This window comes from Tasmannia lanceolata, unplaced genomic scaffold (assembly GCF_043159265.1).
Source record: "Tasmannia lanceolata isolate RefF3 unplaced genomic scaffold, GAP_Taslan_0.1 ptg000012l, whole genome shotgun sequence".
Classification (NCBI taxonomy): Eukaryota; Viridiplantae; Streptophyta; class Magnoliopsida; order Canellales; family Winteraceae; genus Tasmannia; species Tasmannia lanceolata.
In genome coordinates, this window is record NW_027518689.1 from 44,746,404 (window position 1) to 44,766,499 (window position 20,096).

Sequence of the window (20,096 nt, forward strand, 5' to 3'; positions counted from 1 at the left end):
TCATATGGTGTATTTTGCACGAAAAAGCATAAAAATGGCCAATCATATATTCATTCATCGTAAAATGCCCACACGTGTGGTCCTCCGTTTTGATATGTTTTGGTGTGAAGTTGGATGTTCTCGGCTACCATGGAAGACTTATGAGAGGCAGCCATTTATCTTCTCTCGGGGTTGAAGGAAAGACCCTTTGGGGAATCACTCTCATGTCTTTGGACGGAAAGAAACATACAGATTTTTTGAAGTAAGAATTTCTCAATAGGGTTGTGGTGAACTGGTAGTGAGGGTTAAATTTTCTATGCGTTGGGAAATTTGCTCAAAAGATCATTGTGGCTACTTTGTGGGGAATGTAGTGAGGAAATGGAAGGAGCCTGTTTGTTTGGGAAAGGAGAAATATGTTGCTAACTAGGTCCAAAATATCGATGCCAGTCTTAGAAATAGAGTGATACACAATGTTTTGACCATATATTTGTGTTTTTTTAATAGATTATCTGTTTCTTCATGCTGTTGTGGAATCTTGTTGCAGATAACAAGTGAAGTTGCTCTGGTGCTGCTCTGTGCTGCAACCACTCTCCTTGTGTTCCCTTTCAGATATATCCTTGCTTTTCTCCTCCTGGATCTGTTCACAAGGGAGCTTGAATTCCGAAGGGAAATGGTGATGAGGTTCATGAGCTTCGTGAAGGAGCGTTGGGCCACTGTGCCTGCGGCTCCGGTGGTTGTATTGCCATTTGATGGTGATGAACCTGGTACAGAGAATGTAACCAAGGAAAGCAATCAAGGAAATCAGAACAATATCAAAGAAGACAAAGCAGTGAGAAGTCCAGATAGAACTTTATAATATTGATATGTAAAAAATACATGTAGTCTTGTACAGTTTGAGAGAAAGCATGTCTTCTAGTCAATCTATGAAATAAAATCCAATAATTGGGCTTTATTTCTCTTAACTCCTGGTCTGTTCATTGCATAAGCTCTGTTTGTTTCAGATTATGAGAACCGATTATTGGACTTAAAATTTCATTTAATTTTGAGTCCAATAATCAGTTTTGGACTCACAATTGGTTGTCATAATCAGAAACAAACAGGGCCTTACTGTATAAAAATCTTTTGCCCATTCTTCCTATTGAATGTCATCACTGTATTTTTTGTAATATTATTCATATTTTCCTATGATGATATAACCATTCTCAATATTTTCAGTTATAAGGTCATGCTCCTTCATTTGATAATCTTCAGGCATCTGAGTTGAGTAGATGGGAGAACTGATGAATTTTTCTTTAGATGGGATTTTTTTTTCACTGTTGTAGCTGACTTTGGAAATCTAAGGATCTGATCCAGTTCCAAATCTCAGCTGCAAATGTGAGAAATCCAAATCTAATGTTGTGGTATCCAAACGTGGCCTTAATTAAATCTCAAATTTTAAAAAATTAGGTTTAAGCAGCTGACACAATTAGGTTTCAGAAAGACATTGCTTGGCTATTTTAGAATTATCAACCCCTTGATGGTGAGCTGGGACAGAGCACACGAATCCTAAAGGGAAATGATATGTTCATCCCTTTCTCTTTCCTGGGCCACCTTGTAGTGTAATTAGTAGTCATAAATGCACTAGAAGGGGGTGGCCCGGTAAGAAAAGGGGGTGAATATATCACTACCCATTCTATGATATGCTATCACTAGCAAAATGGGTGGAACCCACTTGTTTGAATATCCAAAACGTTCACTTGTTGGGTTCCTTTGTTGATGTACCAGGATCACACCATGAAAACTCTTCCATTGAACAATCTAATTTGTGGCTACCCTCTTTTCAGACATGAATGAATATATGAATTTCAAACTTGCATTTGAACTCTTAAAGCATTAGAAAAGGGAAGAATATAATCCGTGCAAGATCGCTTCATTTTATAACCCTGTTTAGCTTCCAATGAGAGCTTAATCATATTTTCACAGTAAGCTCCTTCATAATAAGGGAAAATGGGAGCAGTGCTCGTGTGGAAAATCAAGGAAAATCATTTGTTACCCGGCAAACATTTACATCTGAAGTGGCTGGTTTACATGAGCATTGCTTTCATATGATACTTGAAAGTGGCATATTAGTCATCAAAATATTGCTAAATGATAAACAGAAGAGTAGTTTGTTAGAGGTGTCTTTTTAAATACTTACCCTGGCATTCCCTGAATGGCATATTGATATTTGGAAAATTGTCCATTCTTACTCTTTATTTAAGGGGCATTTCCACCAACCATGTAGAATAAATGTTTGCCAGAGGCTACAACAGTATGGGAGTATGTAGAGAGTGCATTACAAGCAAGTAGGACAGCCCTCTTTGCCTTAACAGATAATGATTCTATCTACAGGCTTGTATCTGAAGCTCCAACTCTATCGCGGGGTATGAGACGCAGTTCTGAGCCATGTTTAAGGAAGACATTGCCTGCAAATGACAGTTGAATTCATACATAAGCATTACAGGATCTAAATGAAATAAGCATCAACTCTTGGAACAGTCCCATTACCATAGGAGTCTTTTTTTTGTTTTGAACGGTAGCAAAACTAATATTAAAAAGAATGAGAATGAGATACAATGGAAACAGAAACAAATAGAGGCCCAAACTATGGGGACAAAAATATCAAACCACTCTAAGGCTAGCCTATCTACCCCCCTCTCTAGTCAAACCATCTGCCACACTATTAGCCGATCTCTTGACGTTACACTATTAGCCACACTATTAACCTATCTACCCCCTCTCATCACCATAGTAGCCTCTTGCAAAGGAAAGGCCGGAAAGCAATAAAATTAAAATAATGTCGTAATACATATTGATCTTCCATTTTTTTTTTGGGAGATCATATTGATCTTCCATTTTTGAAAGATCATATTGATCTTCCATAAAACTACTAAGGTAAATATAGTAATAAACAAGAGTTAAGATGACACAAAATGTGTACCACTGTACCCGTACAAAAAGCATCCAATTCAACATGCATAGGACATGACTTTAAATGTAAATTGTCCATATTATCCTATGCATGGCATATATTATGTTAATCACATCTTTGAATAATTGAATTTTCATAAATATGATTGCCAGTCCTTACATATGCAAACTGACAATTCTCAGTCAGAATTTTGAGTTCCATCTGCTAAACAGGATTTCAAGTGAATTTAACAACGCGGGCCTGAGGCTCACTATCTCCTTATATATTGAATAATATTTTGTTCTAGATAATTAACTGATGAAGAATCGGTCCGTGTTATTTGGGTTGGAAATTTTACAGTCTTGATTATTGCTACCTTAAAAGATATTTACTAAATTTTAATTAAATTTAGTGATGAGTTTAGTTTGACTTTAAGTAGGTCTAAGCAATAAAAAAGTGTGAGAGAGAACAGAAAAGAAATAAAATTTAATTTTAATTTGAATAGTATTTTGTGTTAGTTTTTCGCCACAAATGGGTGTGGAGTTGATCATTTGATTTAAGTATTAATGTCACGTGTTCTCTTGCAAAATACCTCAAAACTTAGCTGGTTATTAGCAAAAAGTGATACTACTTGAGGTTCTTTGCAAACTTGCAATACTACATGTTGTGATTATATGATTGACGGCTGGGATTTTGCAAGAGATCTTGGGTTATTTAGAGTCTTACATATAGTTGTTTTGAGGGAAGTCTCAGTTTCTTTGAGTATGCTACAGAATTATGAAATTTGAGAAGTGGATTCTCCATATTTAGGAGTGGATCCCCCATGTATCATGTTGATTTTTTCCTCTAGACCTTGCGTGATTCTCTTAAATGTGATTCCTACTTCGTTTCTTCTTGTTTTCTTGTAACTTGAACATGGTTTAAGGATTTATAGCAATAGACATACATCGAGTAGTATCAAAACAAGTTTATCTGTGGGAGTTCGTTTAAGGAATTGTGAAGGTACCGATGAGACCAATCGGAAAAGGTAGAGCAAGCAATATAGAGATAAAATTGAAAGATGGTCAATTGATGCAAACAATATTGCATGGAAAATACTGGGAAAACAAACTTAATTCAAAGGTGATCAATGATGTTGTCATCAACCCCTTCTATCACTGTTGAGATTTGGCTCAAGAACAAGCATAATTTTAAATTTCGGCCGAAACATTTCGGCCTAAGTATTCCAATTTTGGCTGCTACCGAAACGAAATCCACTTGGTTTCAGAAAAATATAAGATTTCATCCAAACTTTCGGGTTTTGTCTGAAACATGTAATTTTTCGGATAAAAAAAAAGCAAAGTTTTCTGTCGAAATGTCAACAGTTCGATAGAAACCATAACAAAAATCAACTCCACCAGCAGAAGAGAGAAGAACAAAGGGATTCATTCAAGTTTTTTTTTTGAGTGGTAAAGAGATTTCATTGAAGAAAAACAGGGATCGAGGAGGACCCTGAAATTACATAGCTAAGCATACAAATCAAGCATAATAAAAAATACAATGAAATAGCTACGGAGGGAGGAAATCAAAGAGCCCGACATTCTCTATGGAGACCCCCTCTCTAGTTAAGTTATTTCTAAAAGTCGACAAAAAAAAAGAAAAAGAAAAACCAGTGGTGAAGAATCTTACCTGGATTTTGGCCGGGATTTTGTACCAAAATGTTTCCGTGATTTTACAAGATTCCGGCCAAAATTTCTTACCGAAACCGAAATGTTTCTCTTTCGCTGATGACCGAAACCAAAACTGCAAACCTTGAGAATGAGAACAAGATAGATTTTGAGATAGAGGTGATAACCAGTATAGTGATTGGGATCATGGCCGAAGTAGAGATCAAGATCAATATGGATGTCTAGATGTCCATTATTGAGGATGCATCGGTACTTAAAAAATCCAAAAACTCAAACCCAAATGAGAACTCGACCAAGGTAGAAAAAGGAGTCGACTCAATTAGTGATTAGCCCGATCAGCTTTTCATTAACTCAGGCAAATCAAAGGAGTTTTTGAATGACTTGGTAGGTTAAAATTGGGACTCAAACAAAAACTCCGCCAAATTAAAAAGGAGTCGACTTGGGCGAGTCAATGAATGACTTGAGAAGTTTCTAAATAGTGGGATGGATAAACGGTTTTCTTGGGTGGATGCATCATTGAGTGTAACCAATCAATTAAACAAGAAATTGTGAAGGGAGCTAATATTTTCGCCCCTTCGTTTACATCTCCAGGTCCCTATTATGGTAATAGGATATTTTTATTTGTCTTAACTATTTCAATTATTAAATCACAAACTAAGCCTCGGCACTTATATTATTGGGTGGGGTAGTGGAGGAAAAAGGGTACTGAGCGCGCGCGCGCGCGAGAGAGAGAGAGAGAGAGAGAGAGAGAGAGAGGGGGGAGGGGGGGGGGGGGGGGGGGTGGCAGTGGACTTCAACGACACATACACAAGAAGAGAAGATTTTCTTTTGTTCCTTGTCGTACACATGCAAAGGAAAAGAGGAAAGTCAAGGGAGGTGGAACAGCAAGCCAAGGAGTTGCCATGGAAGCTGGTGGGTCATGATGGGTTGAGGGGGTTTTGGGTTTCGACATGCCAGTGGTGGTTTTCCAACCCACATTGAAGGGAAATGGTGGTGGGCGAGCAAAGGCAGACATGGGGAGGATTTAAGGAGTTAGCCAGGATCAGACGGGGTAGTTAACCCGTATTGAACGGAAATGGTGGTGGGGCGAGCGAGGTTATGTGATCCTAAACTCTATCAAAAAATTTATCGAACAGCTGAAGGTTGTTAGATTAAACCTAAGGCATTTAATTAAGGACTCAAACTGAACTTTTATCTAACACTTCGGGCAGAAAATGAATAGTCTCTATATGGGATCTAATCACTGAGCTCTGATACCAAACTGATGTAAATCCATGATAGCCGTGAGCTCTGATACCAAACTGATGTGAATCCATGATAGCCGAGAGAGAGAGAGAGAGAGAGAGAGAGAGAGAGAGAGAGAGAGAGAGAGAGAGAGAGATCAATAATAGGGAATCGGGACTAAGTGATCAAAATTAAGACGTGAGATCAAGATCAAGAAAAGCAATCAAGACCAAGGAAAGACATCAAGATTGAGAAAAAAGGGAAAGATAGAGATAGAAAGGAGAGAGATTTATAAACCCAAACGGGAAGGGTGAGAAAAGTGATGAGAGAAAAGAAAATGAGAAGATAAAGAAAGAGAGAAAGATGAGTTCCGGAATAAAAAACTGACCTAGTATGAAGCATCACACTTCAAAAGGCATTACATCTACACAAGGGAGGGGGGAGGGGGAGAGAGATTCAAATATTTATTCATTCCATTGCATAACATGTAGGCTACATATATAACCTTTAATAACCCTAGACAAAAACTCACTTTTGGACTAAAATACCCTTTAATAATTTAATGACTTATAATTTTCGTAATACCTGTGTGAGGCCTATTTAAAACACTCATAACTTAAAGAACTTAAGTAATTTTGATGGAAAAAGACCGTGGTACCCTCCTATAACTTATTGGACTTAAAACACCTAAAAACTTTTAAAAGTTATGTTAAAATATAAAAGATAAATAACGCCTATCTCCAACAGCTTAAGCTTTTGGAGAAGTCGGTAAGTTAACATGGTATCAAAGCCAAAGGTCTCGAGTTCAAACCTCCCAGATAGCAAAAATCCACATGCGACGGTCGGCCCAAAGTGGGACCTCATGTGCCACGTGTTTGCCAAGTGGGCCACACGTGCGGGGGAGTGTTAAAGTATAAAAGATAAATAACGCCTTTCTCCAACAGCTAAAGCTTTTGGAGAAGTCGGTAAGTTAACAAGTTAGAATATGGGCCCTAGGATGGTCTCCATCACAAGGGCAGCCATGAGGAGTATTTAAGATGTCAACCAAGATCAGATGGTGTAGTTACTGGGAAATAAAGGTGGAGTAAGAGAGGGATTTATAACTAGGGTTACACGGCGATGGGATGGTGCGGTCAAGCCATTACAAATGGTCCCAACAGCTAAGAGGGGCATGGCAACAAAAATGGGGAGGGTGGGATGGCGATTGACACGTAAAAAAAAGGTGCAAGAGGCAATGATGTTGGGGCTGATATGAGACTGAGGATAATGCTTTGGTAATATGGGCCCGGGGTTTGGTGAGAAACAGGTGACACAGGGTGAGGCGACGACAAATAAAAAATCCAGGTACGCTTTTGTTATTCTTTATTTTACTTATTAATTTATTCTTCTTTTCAGTTTTCTTGTGTTTTTATATTGTAAGGTTAGGGTTATGTTATTGGGGTAATTGTGTAGACATGTGTGTATATTTTAGGGTTAGGGTCTTGGGATTGGGGTATTTGGATGATGTTTAATAATTTCTTAATATGATAAGTTCTTGTTTTTTAAGTTTTCACTTATATTTCTGCAGCTCTTGTTTCATTTCTGTTAGGGCTGCAACTCGGGTCGGGAGGGTCGGGTTTTGAACAACCCAGCCCTACCTGAGAAAAATCTCGGGTCGGGTCGGGTTTTTTTCCAGAAAACCCACGATTCCCAAACCCGGCCCTACCCATGATAAATCTCGGGTCGGGTCAGGTTTTTTTACGTTAACGCAACTTTTTAAGGAAAACTCTTGTTTGGCAAGGCAATTCAACTGATAGAAGTAGAAAAATTCAAGCATGACAAACTCTTTAGTGTATTAACTAATAACTAGTCCAAAGAGAATAAATTGATGAATTACCAAATGAAAATGATTATACTCATATGAGATAAACAACAAACTATTTAGTGCATTAACTATTTAGTTGAAACTTGAAACCCTAGAGCTAAAGGGAGGAACGAACAGAAGATGGAAAGAGTCCTTGTGATTGCGTGCATGCGTGAGTTTTACTTTTAAGTTTTCACTTTTAAAGTAACAAAGTTTTAGAAAAAAAAATACATACTATAACTTAAGTAACTCGGGTCGGGTCGGGTCGGGCCCCTTCAAACCCGGCTCGACCCGAGATTCATGTGGGCTTTTGGATTGTAGACCCGGCTCGACCCGAAACCTAAGAAACATGAACCCAACCCATGCTATTTTCAGGTCGGGTCAATGCGGGTCGGGTAAAACCCGACCCAAGTTGCAGCCCTAATTTCTGTAGTAATTGATTGTTACAGCCAAATATTTCTTTTAATTTATGCTCAGTTAGATCCCATTTTTAATTCCTTATCATTCTTTCTATTTCATTTTTTAATGCTGATGTTTTTTATTATCTACCCTAATGGGTTTTGAAATTCGAATTTACATGAATTTTGAATTGATTTTCTCTCATGTTATTGTTCATCTTGTTTCGGAACTGGATTTGAAAGTCATGACTTCTCAAACAATCTTTCCACATTTTGAGTAATTTTTACTTCTAAAATCGATGATTAACAATCCTGAAATGATTCTTCCACTTTAACTGGTATCCAATCCTCCAGTAAATAATTTTTACTTGTGTTTTACTCTATGAAGGCAGGAATAATGGCTAGTTCTTCGTCGCAAGCTTGTAAGTTTATTGTCGAAGAAGTTAGTGCCTCGTCATCGAGGTTGGTTGATGACACTGTGTCGCAAGCTTGTGGCTTATCAATCAGTGAAGTTGATGCAAATGGATTAATTTGTGTTGATGATGAGAGATATCCGACTAATGAAGGTAATGTAGTAGAGGTTGATAATGATGGGAATGACAAAGGGAGTGTAGAGAACAGGCCATTTGTTGGCCAGATTTTCGAAAGCGGAGAAGCAGCCTATGATTGTTCTAATGTTTATGCGTTGATTAAAGGTTTTGGAGTACGAAGATCGAGTACAGTGAAGTCTACAAAAACACAAGATGTAATATCTAAGAAGTATTTATGTGACAAAGAGGGTTCAAAGAAAAAGACACATGATAAGAGCATCGTCAGAAAGAATGTGAAGCCTCGTAGCATTGCCAAAATGGATTGTAAAGTGCAGATGGTGATAAAATTGAGAGAAAGGGGGTAGTGAAGGACAATCACTTCCATGAACTTACCTCTCCTCTAAGAAGCCGCATGAAACGACCACCATTGACGGTCATTTCATCGATCGTCTTCTTCGGTGATCGCTTCAATCATTCAATACCAACAACCAAATTCACATCAACAAAAAATGGCTCAAGAGACGAATCCGAAGGCTACTCCTGACACGGGTAAGACCGAAGATCCCTTTAACCCATTTTCCTTACATCATTCTGATAATCCAGGAACAGTGTTTGTATCCCAGCCTCTAACGGGTGAGAATTACAACACTTGGAATAGAGCCATGATTATGGCCTTGAAAACAAAAAATAAAATAGGTTTCATTGACGGCTCACTTCCAAAGCCATCCGATACGACTGGTACGGATTATGTTCAATGGACCCGTTGCAATAACATGGTTTTATCATGGCTATTGAATTCATTATCAAAAGAAATTGCCACGAGTGTCATTTACACTGATTCGGCTCATGAAGTGTGGCAAGATCTTAAGGAGCGTTTCTCTCAAGTTAATGCTCCGAGAATATTCCAAATACAACGAGATATTTTATCCGTTACTCAAGAGCAACAGTCAGTAGCAAATTACTTTACCAAACTAAAGGGATATTGGGACGAGCTCTCCATTTATAGGACACCACCTACTTGTTCATGTGGTGCAATGAATAAGTTGATGGATTATCAACAAGAAGATATAGTAATACATTTCTTGATGGGACTTAATGATTCTTATACTGCTGTTCGAGGGCAAATCCTTCTTATGGATCCTTTGCCTTTGATTAATCGAATGCTTTCCCTTGTACTCCAAGAGGAACGACAACGTGAAGTTTCAGCTTTTGGTCCCCAATCCACAGAAGCTGCAGCCTTACTCGTAAAGGGAAAATTCAATAACAAAGCCATTAGATATGATCATCGTGATAATCGGGACAAAGGGAAGAAATCTCAAGGATCCAAAGGTGACCGAAAGTGTGATCACTATGGCTGGGTCGGACACACCATTGAAAAATGTTATAAGATTTATGGGTATCCACCAGGCCATCGACTTCACAAGGAAGGTAATCCACCCTCTTCCAATCAAGCGGCGATTGTGTCTAATAACAAGCAGAATATGCTTCCTTTCACCACTGAAGAATGCCGCCAAGTTTTGGATATGCTTCATACTCATCAGCTTAATGCCCATCAGTAAGGGTGTCAATTTTGGCTCGGGCTCGGAGGCTCGCTCGAGCTTGGCTCGAATCCTTAACGAGCCGAGCCGAGCCGGCTCACCAGGCTCGTTAAGCTTAACGAGCCGAGCCTAATTTAGGCCAGGCTCGGCTCGGCTCAGCTCGTTAAGGCTCGTTAAGAATTTAATATATTTAAATATATATATATATATATATTATATTAATTTATACATTAAAAGGGTTGTCCAGGGAGTGAAAGGGGGGGGGCAAAATATGTCACTTCATTTTTGGAACCCCATTTGTTACTAGGACCACCCCCCATAGTGTAAAAAAAGTAGTCAAATTACACTAGTAGGGCTGTCCAGGGAAGATGAGGGGTGTGAACGTAATATAACCCGAGCTCGGTAAGGCTCACGAGCCTGGCCGAGCCTAGCCGAGCCCGAGCCCGAGCCTGGTTCAAGCCCGAGCCGAGCCGAGCTTTTGAGCTTAACGAGCCGAGCCGAGCCTGGCCAAGCTCGGCTCGGCTCGTTTACACCCCTACCCATCAGCCCATGGCTCACCTAGCAGGTACTTCACAACCAGGAACAAATCTTTCAGGTACATCTCTTAGCTTGGCCTCATTTAATAATTCTACACCATGGATACTTGATACCGGAGCCACTGACCATATGGTTAGCTGTGTTTCATTTTTGTCCTCCATTACTTGCATCGGAACCAACCCTGTTAAACTTCCTAATGGGACTCTTGCATTAGTTTCACATATTGGGACTGTGTCATTGTCACCATCTCTTTGTATTAAAAGATGTGCTTTGTGTTCCATCTTTTAATTTCAATCTTATATCTGTTAGCAAGCTTACCCAATATTCTAATTGCTCCATAACCTTCTTCTCTGATTCTTGTGTTATTCAGGACCGGTCCTTGAGGACGATGATTGTAGCAGGTAAGGAGATGAACGACCTTTACCATTTCTACCTCCCAAAGCAGTCAGAATCTCATTCAGCAGCACTTGCTTCTTCCTTTGATTTATGGCACAAGAGGATGGGACATCTTTCTAATAATCGCTTGAATTTTTTAGCTAAATATGTTTCAGATATTTCTATTTCACATCCTACACATTGCGATGTTTGTACCCTTGCTAAGCAAACTCGACTTACTTTTCCTTTGAGTACTATTTCTACTGTTGAACAATTTCAATTGATTCATTGTGATATTTGGGGTAGTTATCGAGTGGCTTCTCTTAATGGTGCACACTACTTCTTAACCATTGTTGATGACTTTACTAGGTGCACGTGGGTTTTTTTAATGCGGCATAAAACTGAAACCCGTCATTTAATTCAATCATTTTTTGCCTTGGTTGAAACTCAATTTGGTTGCAAAATTAAGCAGATCTGAAGTGATAATGGACCTGAGTTTGGCATGCATTCTTTCTACCAAGAAAAAGGAATTATTCATCAACGAAGTTGTGTTGCCACTCCACAACAAAACGGAGTTGTTGAACGAAAACATAGACATCTCTTAGAAGTTGCTCGCGCCTTGAGATTTCAAGCCAATTTGCCACTTCGTTTTTGGGGGGAATGTGTTCTCACAGCTACTTACCTCATTAACCGCACCCCTACACCCATCCTCTCTGGAAGAACACCATACGAGGTCCTATTTAATGTTAAACCCTCCTACTCCCACTTGCGCATTTTTGGGTGTCTATGTTATGTTGGCTCTCTTGCTTCAAATCGTTCTAAATTTGATCCCCGTGCACGAAAATGTGTTTTTCTTGGATATCCACATGGTCAAAAAGGGTATAAAGTTTTTGATCTCGACACTCAAACCCTTTTTACCTCAAGGGATGTTGTTTTTCATGAAGACATATTTCCTTTTCAGTCTCACCACCTAGAACCACCAGCACTGGTTCTACCTCTTCCATCACCAGATCAGGTTGACAATTCCGATTCACCAGATCAGGTTGACCCAATTCGTCACTTCCCTCAATAGCAAGACCTACAGTAAGTACTCATCACCCAATCTCTCATTTCCTTTCTTATGATAAACTCTCCCCATCTCACCGAGCCTTCTCTGTAGCTATCTCTTCTATTATAGAACCAAAGTCCTTTCGGGAAGCTGTTAAAGATCCAAAATGGTGTGAGGCCATGGCTCTTGAAATTCAAGCCTTGGAAGCTAACAACACTTGGACACTCTCTTCCTTGCCAACTAACAAGGAACCCATTGGATGCAAATGGGTGTACAAGGTCAAATACAATTCAGATGGGTACGTTGAACGCTACAAGGCCCGCTTGGTAGCAAAGGGATACAATCAAAATGAAGGATTGGATTATCAAGAAACATTTGCCCCGGTTGCTAAACTTGTCACCGTTCGATGCTTATTAGTTGTTGCAGCAATTAACAATTGGCATCTTCACCAGTTAGATGTTAACAATGCATTTTTACATGGGGACCTCGATGAGGAAGTATACATGGAGATTCCTCCTGGTTTTGCCCGAAAGGGGGAGACTCGGGTTTGTCGTCTCAACAAATCCTTATATGGGTTGAAGCAAGCCTCTCGACAATGGTTTGCAAAATTTTCAACAGCCCTTCTCGCCGCTGGTTATAAGCAATCAACAGCCGACTACTCCTTGTTCACTCGGTTCGTTGGGACTTCTTTCACCGCAATACTAATATATGTAGACGACATCATTCTTGCGGGAAATGATTTGAGTTCAATTACTGCTCTCAAATATTTCCTTCATACCCGCTTCAAGATCAAGGACCTTGGTCGACTTAAATTCTTCTTGGGTATTGAAGTTGCTCGCTCTCGCAAAGGTATCTATCTCTCACAACGGAAATATGCTTTGGAAATCCTGGGTGAAGCTGGTCTTCTTGGATCACGTCCCACAACATTTCCCATGGAGCAAAATCTCAACCTCACAAAAGATGAAGGCACTCTTCTTTCAGACCCATCTCATTATCGTCGTCTCATAGGCCGTCTCATTTATCTCACTATCACACGGCCGGATATTGTTTATTCTGTCCAAATTCTTAACCAATTCATGGAGAAGCCGCGCCAACCACATCTAGACGTTGCCCATCGAGTTCTTCGTTATCTCAAACAAACACCAGGACAGGGCATCTTGCTGTCATCCTCTAGCTCTCTTCAACTTACTGCCTTAAGCGACTCAGATTGGGCTCGTTGTACAGAGTCTCGACACTCCATTACTGGCTACTGTGTTATATTGGGTGCTTCTCCAATTTCCTGGAAGTCCAAGAAGCAATCTACTGTTTCACGCTCATCTACTGAAGCCGAATATCGAGCCATGGCAAGTACTTGCTGCGAGATTACATGGCTACTCCATTTATTGCAAGATCTTCAAATTCATCACCCACAACCAGTTGTTCTGTTTTGTGATAATAAAGCAGCCTTACACATAGCAGCCAATCCTGTTTTTCATGAACGGACAAAACACATTGAAATTGACTGCCACATTATTCGTGAGAAAGTCCAGTTAGGCTTGATCCGCACAGCTTACATCTCCATAACCCATCAACCCGCGGATATATTTACCAAGCCCCTCAGTGCATCTCAATTTCATCATCTCATTCGCAAGTTGGGCATTCACAATATCCATACCCAACTTGAGGGGGAGTATTAGGAAATCAAGCTTATTAGGAAATCAAGCCTTTTGCCAACAAGCCTTTTGGCAAGAAGCTGATTGTAATATGTACAGCTTTTTGGCAAGAAGCCTTTTGGCAAGTAGCTGCCATCTTGGAAATCCTTGGGCAATGCATTCCAATGCAATCTTCCTAATATGTACAGCATCCCCTCCATCATGGGATTACAAACGTCGTAAATTTATTCTCTTTCCTATTTGGGGCACACTCTGTATCTCTATATATTGAATACATTTGCATCAAGAAAAATATACATATTGGAAACGATTCTGTTTCTTATCATAATCAACTACATAAGATGGAAAGTTATAGGAATTTGACAGATTCTTTCCATGGGATAGGGATGCAGTTTTCTGGTATTGCAAGGTCCATTAATTGAATGACAGGGATTTCTTTAGCCGATAAGAATACGCTTATCAAACCCTAAATATAGTTGTCAGGGTTTCCAAGAGAAGTTTTAATCGATTGAAAACGCTTCTGAAAGAAATGAGCTTCTGAAGAAAAAAAAATCAGAGGAGACAAAGAAGAAAAATTAAAACCCAATGCGGTGTATTTTTGAACCAAAAAGATCAAGCGGATGAAAAATTAAGAAGAAAATAAATCAGAGGAGAAGCGTACCTAGATTTCTGTTATTGAGATGAAGGAGATTTTTTTGGGCTTCTAAACCCTAGCTCTCTTGTGTCGATTACACTAGTGGAGTCGTCTTCTCAAAGAAGCAAGCTTCTGAAACCCTAGCTCTCTTCGTCGAGAACCCTCGTTTCTCTTTTTCTCTTCTGAGGGATTGAGCGGCGGCGAGAAATCGGTAAAGGTAAGGTCCAAAAAATACTTTCGGGACAGGTTCTCTTCCTTTTCTCTCGCTGACGAAGATGAGAAAGCCGAGCTAGGGTTTCTTTTTCTCTCCCTGCTTATCTCTCGCTCTCACAGGGTAGACTCTAGAAGTGAATAATGCGATTGCGATTTGGGTTTTTTTCTTATCGTTGTTACTTATGGGACCCACCAAAAAGCACCAATAGGAAGCCTCTCTTAAAGTCTAGCGCATATAAGGTTCGTGCGCTCGACCTCACGAACCGTTTTCCCTATATATATATATATATATATATATATATATATATATATATATATATATATATATATATAGGAAACTGTTGGTGAGCTTAAGCTCACCAAACTTATGGTGAGCTAGCTTGCCAAATCACATGGGGGCCCACTTTGTTAGGATGATCCAAACCATTCATTTGAAAGTCCCTTACATAGATGGGGGGTGTACCAAAAATCAGCTCCACAGGATCATCCTAACCCCTCCATTTGTGGAGGACAAAAATGGACAGACACCCTATCTATGATAAGGCCTTGCAAATGAATGGTTTGGATCACTCCCCAAAATGTGGGACCCATGTGATTGGGCAAGCTAGCTCACCATAAGTTTGGTTAAGCTCACCAACAGTTTCCTCATATATCTATATATATATATATATATATATATATATATATATATATATATATTATGTAGACTATAGGAGTTCTTGAGTAACAAATCTCCGCCACCTCACCTAATGCCATCTCTTGAAGAACCATTTGTAAGATGACAACTGCCAACAATATCTATGACAAATGACAAATTAATTTGGTGGACATTTTTGTGGATCTGTGTGAAAGTTCTAGCCCAAGGTTCAGGGGAACCACAAGCTTCTATAACTGATTGGCCAAGGTGGCTTTGTGAGAAGCAGATCAGTGCCTAGTAGGCAGATTATCTTTCATTGCATTTTCCAACAGATTGTAACCCAAAAACAAAAATGGAAAATACTGGTATTCATAATCAACATAAACAATATCTTTCAAAAAAAAATCAACATAAACAATGCCCATGTTGTCAAATTCACACATCTTTATATGATAGAATTCATGTTCTCCACTTGTATTTACCCATATGATAGCCAATATGAAATTTATAAATTATTATAATTACCAACAGTGATATCTTGTTATGAATTTCATCTTTTTTTGTAATGGTTATCATATACCATTTTTGCACCCAGTACTCATCATTCATTCACTCGAATGGCACAAGTTACAAATGATCGACCACAAAGTTCCTCAAAGCAACTGACATGTATTTGAGGAAAGGATCAAAACTTTTCAATAGGAAATTACCAATGACTGGATCAGAATCATTCAATAAACTTATAAAGTCTAACAAAAAGGTAATGTAGCAAGAAGCAGCATCTAATTGTCAGCATCCATTCCATGTGAATCATTCCATAAACTTATACAAGCAAAACAGTATAACATAGCAAGAAGCAACATCTAATTGTCAGCATCCACTCCATGTGAAGCACTCAACAAGCTCATAAAGTCACACAAAAAGGTATAACGTATTAAGAAGCAACATCTAATTATCAGCATCCCCTCTATGAAACCAAAATAAGCATTTTGATATCTAGCTAAAAAAATCGTCTCCATCGAACTAAGAAGTAAAACTCTAGAATCAATAAATTTGAGACAACTTTCCTAAGAAAGTCCACTAATTACTACAATAAGAACAGTACGAAGGAAAATAAAATTCAGATTAAAAAAGAAGCACCAAACAACAAAGTAGAAAACAAGACATACCAGCACTTTGCTGCGGGTTGATGCCCACCCCATCTGTGTCCCAACCAACAACAAAAAAGTTTCAAACACAATAAAAAGATTTCATAAAGAAAATCAATAGAAATCAAAAGCATGAAAAACAAATACAATGCAGAAAACACGTGGTGCCTACACATGTAAAGGCCCAAATCAGATAATCCCAGCCCAACAACATCACATTCTTAGGTTAAAAAAAGAAAAAGAAAACCCCAATTGTTTCCAAACAAGGTAATCAAGGCAAAGAGAATACCTATCATCACCATAAAATTGTATTAAAACATCAAAATCATCTCAATTACAAGAAACAACAAATGGGGAAAAAAATTCTAGACAAAGGCCCCCTGTCCCTGTTTGGATGCAAACAATTTTCTAGAAAAGTTTGGAAAGGAAAAAATATTTCTAAAATTTATTACTTATTTTTACACACGAAAAAGATAATTGGAACAAACCCAATTCAAATTTTATTTAGAGGGACTTACAATTCATAATAATATCCGTCCAAATTAACCATAATCATCAGAAATGTAATGTTTTACCATTGGTGATGATGGCGCTGGTTTGAGGGGGAACTTTGAATTCCTCGGCGGCGTATTTGAGAACGGCCGTGAAAGGGGCGGCTTCAGGAACGCTAAAACTGAATGAAATATAAATTGAAATGAAGAAAGATTTGAGAGGGATTTGGATACAAGAAAAAAGGAAAACCCTAGAAAAGATAAATGAAAATAGTTAGGAGCTTTCATACACTTTGAAAGGAAGCTTGGGGTCGGAGGTGAGAGTCACTTTGAACGATACCTTTCCCCCACTTGCCATTTTATTCCGATCTTCAGATTTTTCAGGCTGTGCTCAGAGAGAGAGAGAGAGGTTTTATATCATGCGTGTGCGCGTGAAGTCCAGTATTTTTTTCAGAAAGTACAGTGGTGGCTCACTTCTTAAGATGATCCAAACCCTTCACTCGATGGGCCGCCACGTAAATAGGCAACGTAAATCATCTCCATGGGATGATCCTAACCCCTTCATCCTAAAATGGATTGCACATTACTACAATCCATCCATGTCAAAGCACATATTACCGGAATATACATGCTATCTTTCAAGACACCGATTAACTGTGCTCCGCATCGAGATGGGAGGTGGTGTAACCTAGTTGTTACAGTAAACATATATGATAACCGATCCTTGTGAACGGGACCCACTGCCCGGTTGCTTAATCATCCCCAAAAACTATCTGGGATTCCTCGAACAAATTATGTTTCTGAATCAAAATTCTCATCTTTTCAGGATTAGACTGCATAGAAGAATATAGAAGAAAAGATGTAGGAACCGTCATTTTAATTCGGAAACAAAAAAAAAATTACTACATAAACATGCATATTGTAACATATGTTGTGCTCAGGGCTTATATTTGGAAAATACAGAACATAGGAGCGATGTCAAGCATTGTCTTGTGAATTAAAATGACAACCAAACAATGCTAGGAAAGGAAAAGGGCGGTGAAAAATTCACCCCATTTACTGATTGTGACGTCACAACTAGTACAACTAGGGGTGCAACTTGGGTCGGGTTCAACCTGAAAAAGGTCGGGTCGGGTCGGGTTCGGGTTGAGTTTTCCCAACCCAGGTTGGGTTCGGGCCGGGTTCAAGTTGAGGGTTTGGCAACCCAACCCGAGTGAAACCCGACATCTTTATATTTTTTTAACTTTTTTAAACTTAAAAACTTGAGTTGGGTTGGGTTGGAAAAATGGGTTCCTCGGGTTGGAAAAATGGGTTCCTCGGGTTGGGTCGGGTCGCGTTGGAAATTGGATTGGGGCGGGTTCTGGTTGGAAAAATAGGTTTCTCGGGTTAGGTCGGGTTGGCCTCAACCCGACCCGAGTTGCATCCGTAGGTACAACTCCTGTAACGCTCTCCCGCTCTTTTTCTCTCACAACTGGTACAACTTCTGTACTACTCTCTCTCTCTCTGGTTCACCTTACATCATAAAAAGTTATATTTTAAAAAAAAAACTTAGGCCCACCTAATTCGAAGATCCAAACCGTTCATTTCTTAGGCCCCAACGTAAATAGGTCTTGCCCATAAAATCATCTCCATAGGATGATAAAAAGACATTGATCAGCCTCTACAGATTGGAGAGTTAAGATCATTATATGGAGATGATTTTTTTTGGGAAAGGTCTATTTACATTCGAATGAATGGGTTGGACATTGGAATAATGTTGGTCCAAGTAAATTTTCTAATAAATATGCATTATATTGTGCATGTGCAGAGGTGTACTTATTTTTTTTTAAATACAGTGGGGCCCTTTTGTTTGAAGATCAAAACCACTCAGTTGGTAGGCCCCAACGTAAATACGCCTACCACAAAAATCATCTCCAATGGATGATCCCACCTCTTCGATCAATAGAGATTTCTATATAGTGTAGTCTATCTATAGAGAAGATGGTTAGGATAATCCAATGGAGCTGATTTTTGGGGCATAATCTAACATCAAGGCCTAACAACCGAATGGTTTGGATCTTTGAACAAGGTGGGCTTCATTGTATTTTTCAAAATATATGCTCACCTACAAACAAACTGACCAATACTCGCACGGGCCTCAATGGACCGAAGAGTTAGGATCATTAGGGAGATGTGTTTTTGGGGCATGGCCTTGTGAAACTTTTGGTCCAAGGTCACAGAATGGTCCAATTATTTAGGTGAGGCCCAAAAGGTCTCCCATCCCCTCCAAAACGAAGCTGATCCACATTTTGTCTGAACCGGAAAAGGCCAAAAAAATAAATAAAAGAAGATGAGCACGCCCGGTGGGACTCGAACCCACAATCGCCTGATTAGAAGTCAGACGCCTTATCCATTAGGCCACGGGCGCTTTTGCTGGTTTCTTTCCATGGTAATTTAAATATAAATATTAAAAGTTAGTCCCTTTATTAATCCAATTCTAATTTAGGATCAATGGACATGTTTGCATTGAATTATGATCCTCCACGTTTATATGAAAAATGGGAAACCTCCCCTCTGTTTTTCATGATCGCCTTCTTGTAGTGGTTTATGACTTTATGAAAATATTCATGCTCCATTTGGTTGTTTTCCTACCATTGAAAGTCATAGGCATTGCAGTGGAGTGAAGGCGGAGGCGTTTGGTTGTCTAAAATACATGGATGTATATTTTAAGGGGTGCCATTATCATCATCAGGAATTCTGATCCCACCTTGATTGGATGATGTTAGCCCCTTGATCCATCAAGCGTCATTAAGGGAGGCGTTTGGATCAAGGGAAAAGGAAATAATAAAAACCTATATTCCATGGAAAAAATTTCAAAGTTAAGGTCCTTTTTGTTTTAGATTATGATAACCGATTGTGGAGTCCCAAACTTATTATTGGACATGGGGATTCCACAATCGATTACCATAATCTAAAACAAACAGGCCCTAAGTTTAAAAGGTTTGCGGTGTCCATCCAAAACAAGAAAAAGTTTTTGATTTTGGGAAAAAATTCATGAAAAAATCACTTTACGAGACTTTGGAAATTCATTTTTTCATGGAAAAATATAAAAATAAATTCCCTACATCCAAACAGCCTCTTAAGTTTCTGCCAAGAAAAGCTAAACTGATGATTTCTTGTAAGCATTTATCTTACTGATGGATGTCGGCTCAGCATATGACCAAGATCATGCGGGTCGCCTCACGATGATCAACAAGATCAATGGCCTCAGTTA

General features: G+C 39.0%; 2 protein-coding genes and 1 non-coding gene across 4 annotated transcripts in view; 1 reads left to right on the plus strand and 2 right to left on the minus strand.

The window, feature by feature from the left end:
- LOC143888342 (chromosome-partitioning protein, putative (DUF639)) overlaps positions 1 to 941 on the plus strand; it is a 44,561-nt gene extending 43,620 nt beyond the window's left edge. For both annotated transcript variants that reach the window (XM_077392727.1, XM_077392726.1), the window contains exon 11: positions 524 to 941. In XM_077392727.1, coding sequence (XP_077248842.1) covers positions 524 to 835 — 312 coding nt within the window. In that variant the 3' untranslated portion in view covers positions 836 to 941. The remainder of the gene's footprint in view (positions 1 to 523) is intronic.
- A 1,243-nt stretch (positions 942 to 2,184) lies between these two features.
- On the minus strand, positions 2,185 to 17,297 carry LOC143887393 (ubiquitin-fold modifier 1). The gene is made up of 4 exons (XM_077391487.1): positions 17,134 to 17,297; positions 16,928 to 17,025; positions 16,374 to 16,406; positions 2,185 to 2,423 (listed from the first exon to the last, which is right to left on the minus strand). Exons 1-4 carry the CDS (start codon positions 17,199 to 17,201, stop codon positions 2,344 to 2,346), a joined length of 279 nt encoding a protein of 92 aa, XP_077247602.1. The 5' UTR covers positions 17,202 to 17,297; the 3' UTR covers positions 2,185 to 2,343.
- Positions 17,298 to 19,177: 1,880 nt separating this feature from the next.
- Positions 19,178 to 19,250, minus strand: TRNAR-UCU (transfer RNA arginine (anticodon UCU)). The gene has a single exon. It is a non-coding gene; the product is annotated as a tRNA-Arg (tRNA).
- Between the last annotated feature and the right edge of the window lie 846 nt (positions 19,251 to 20,096).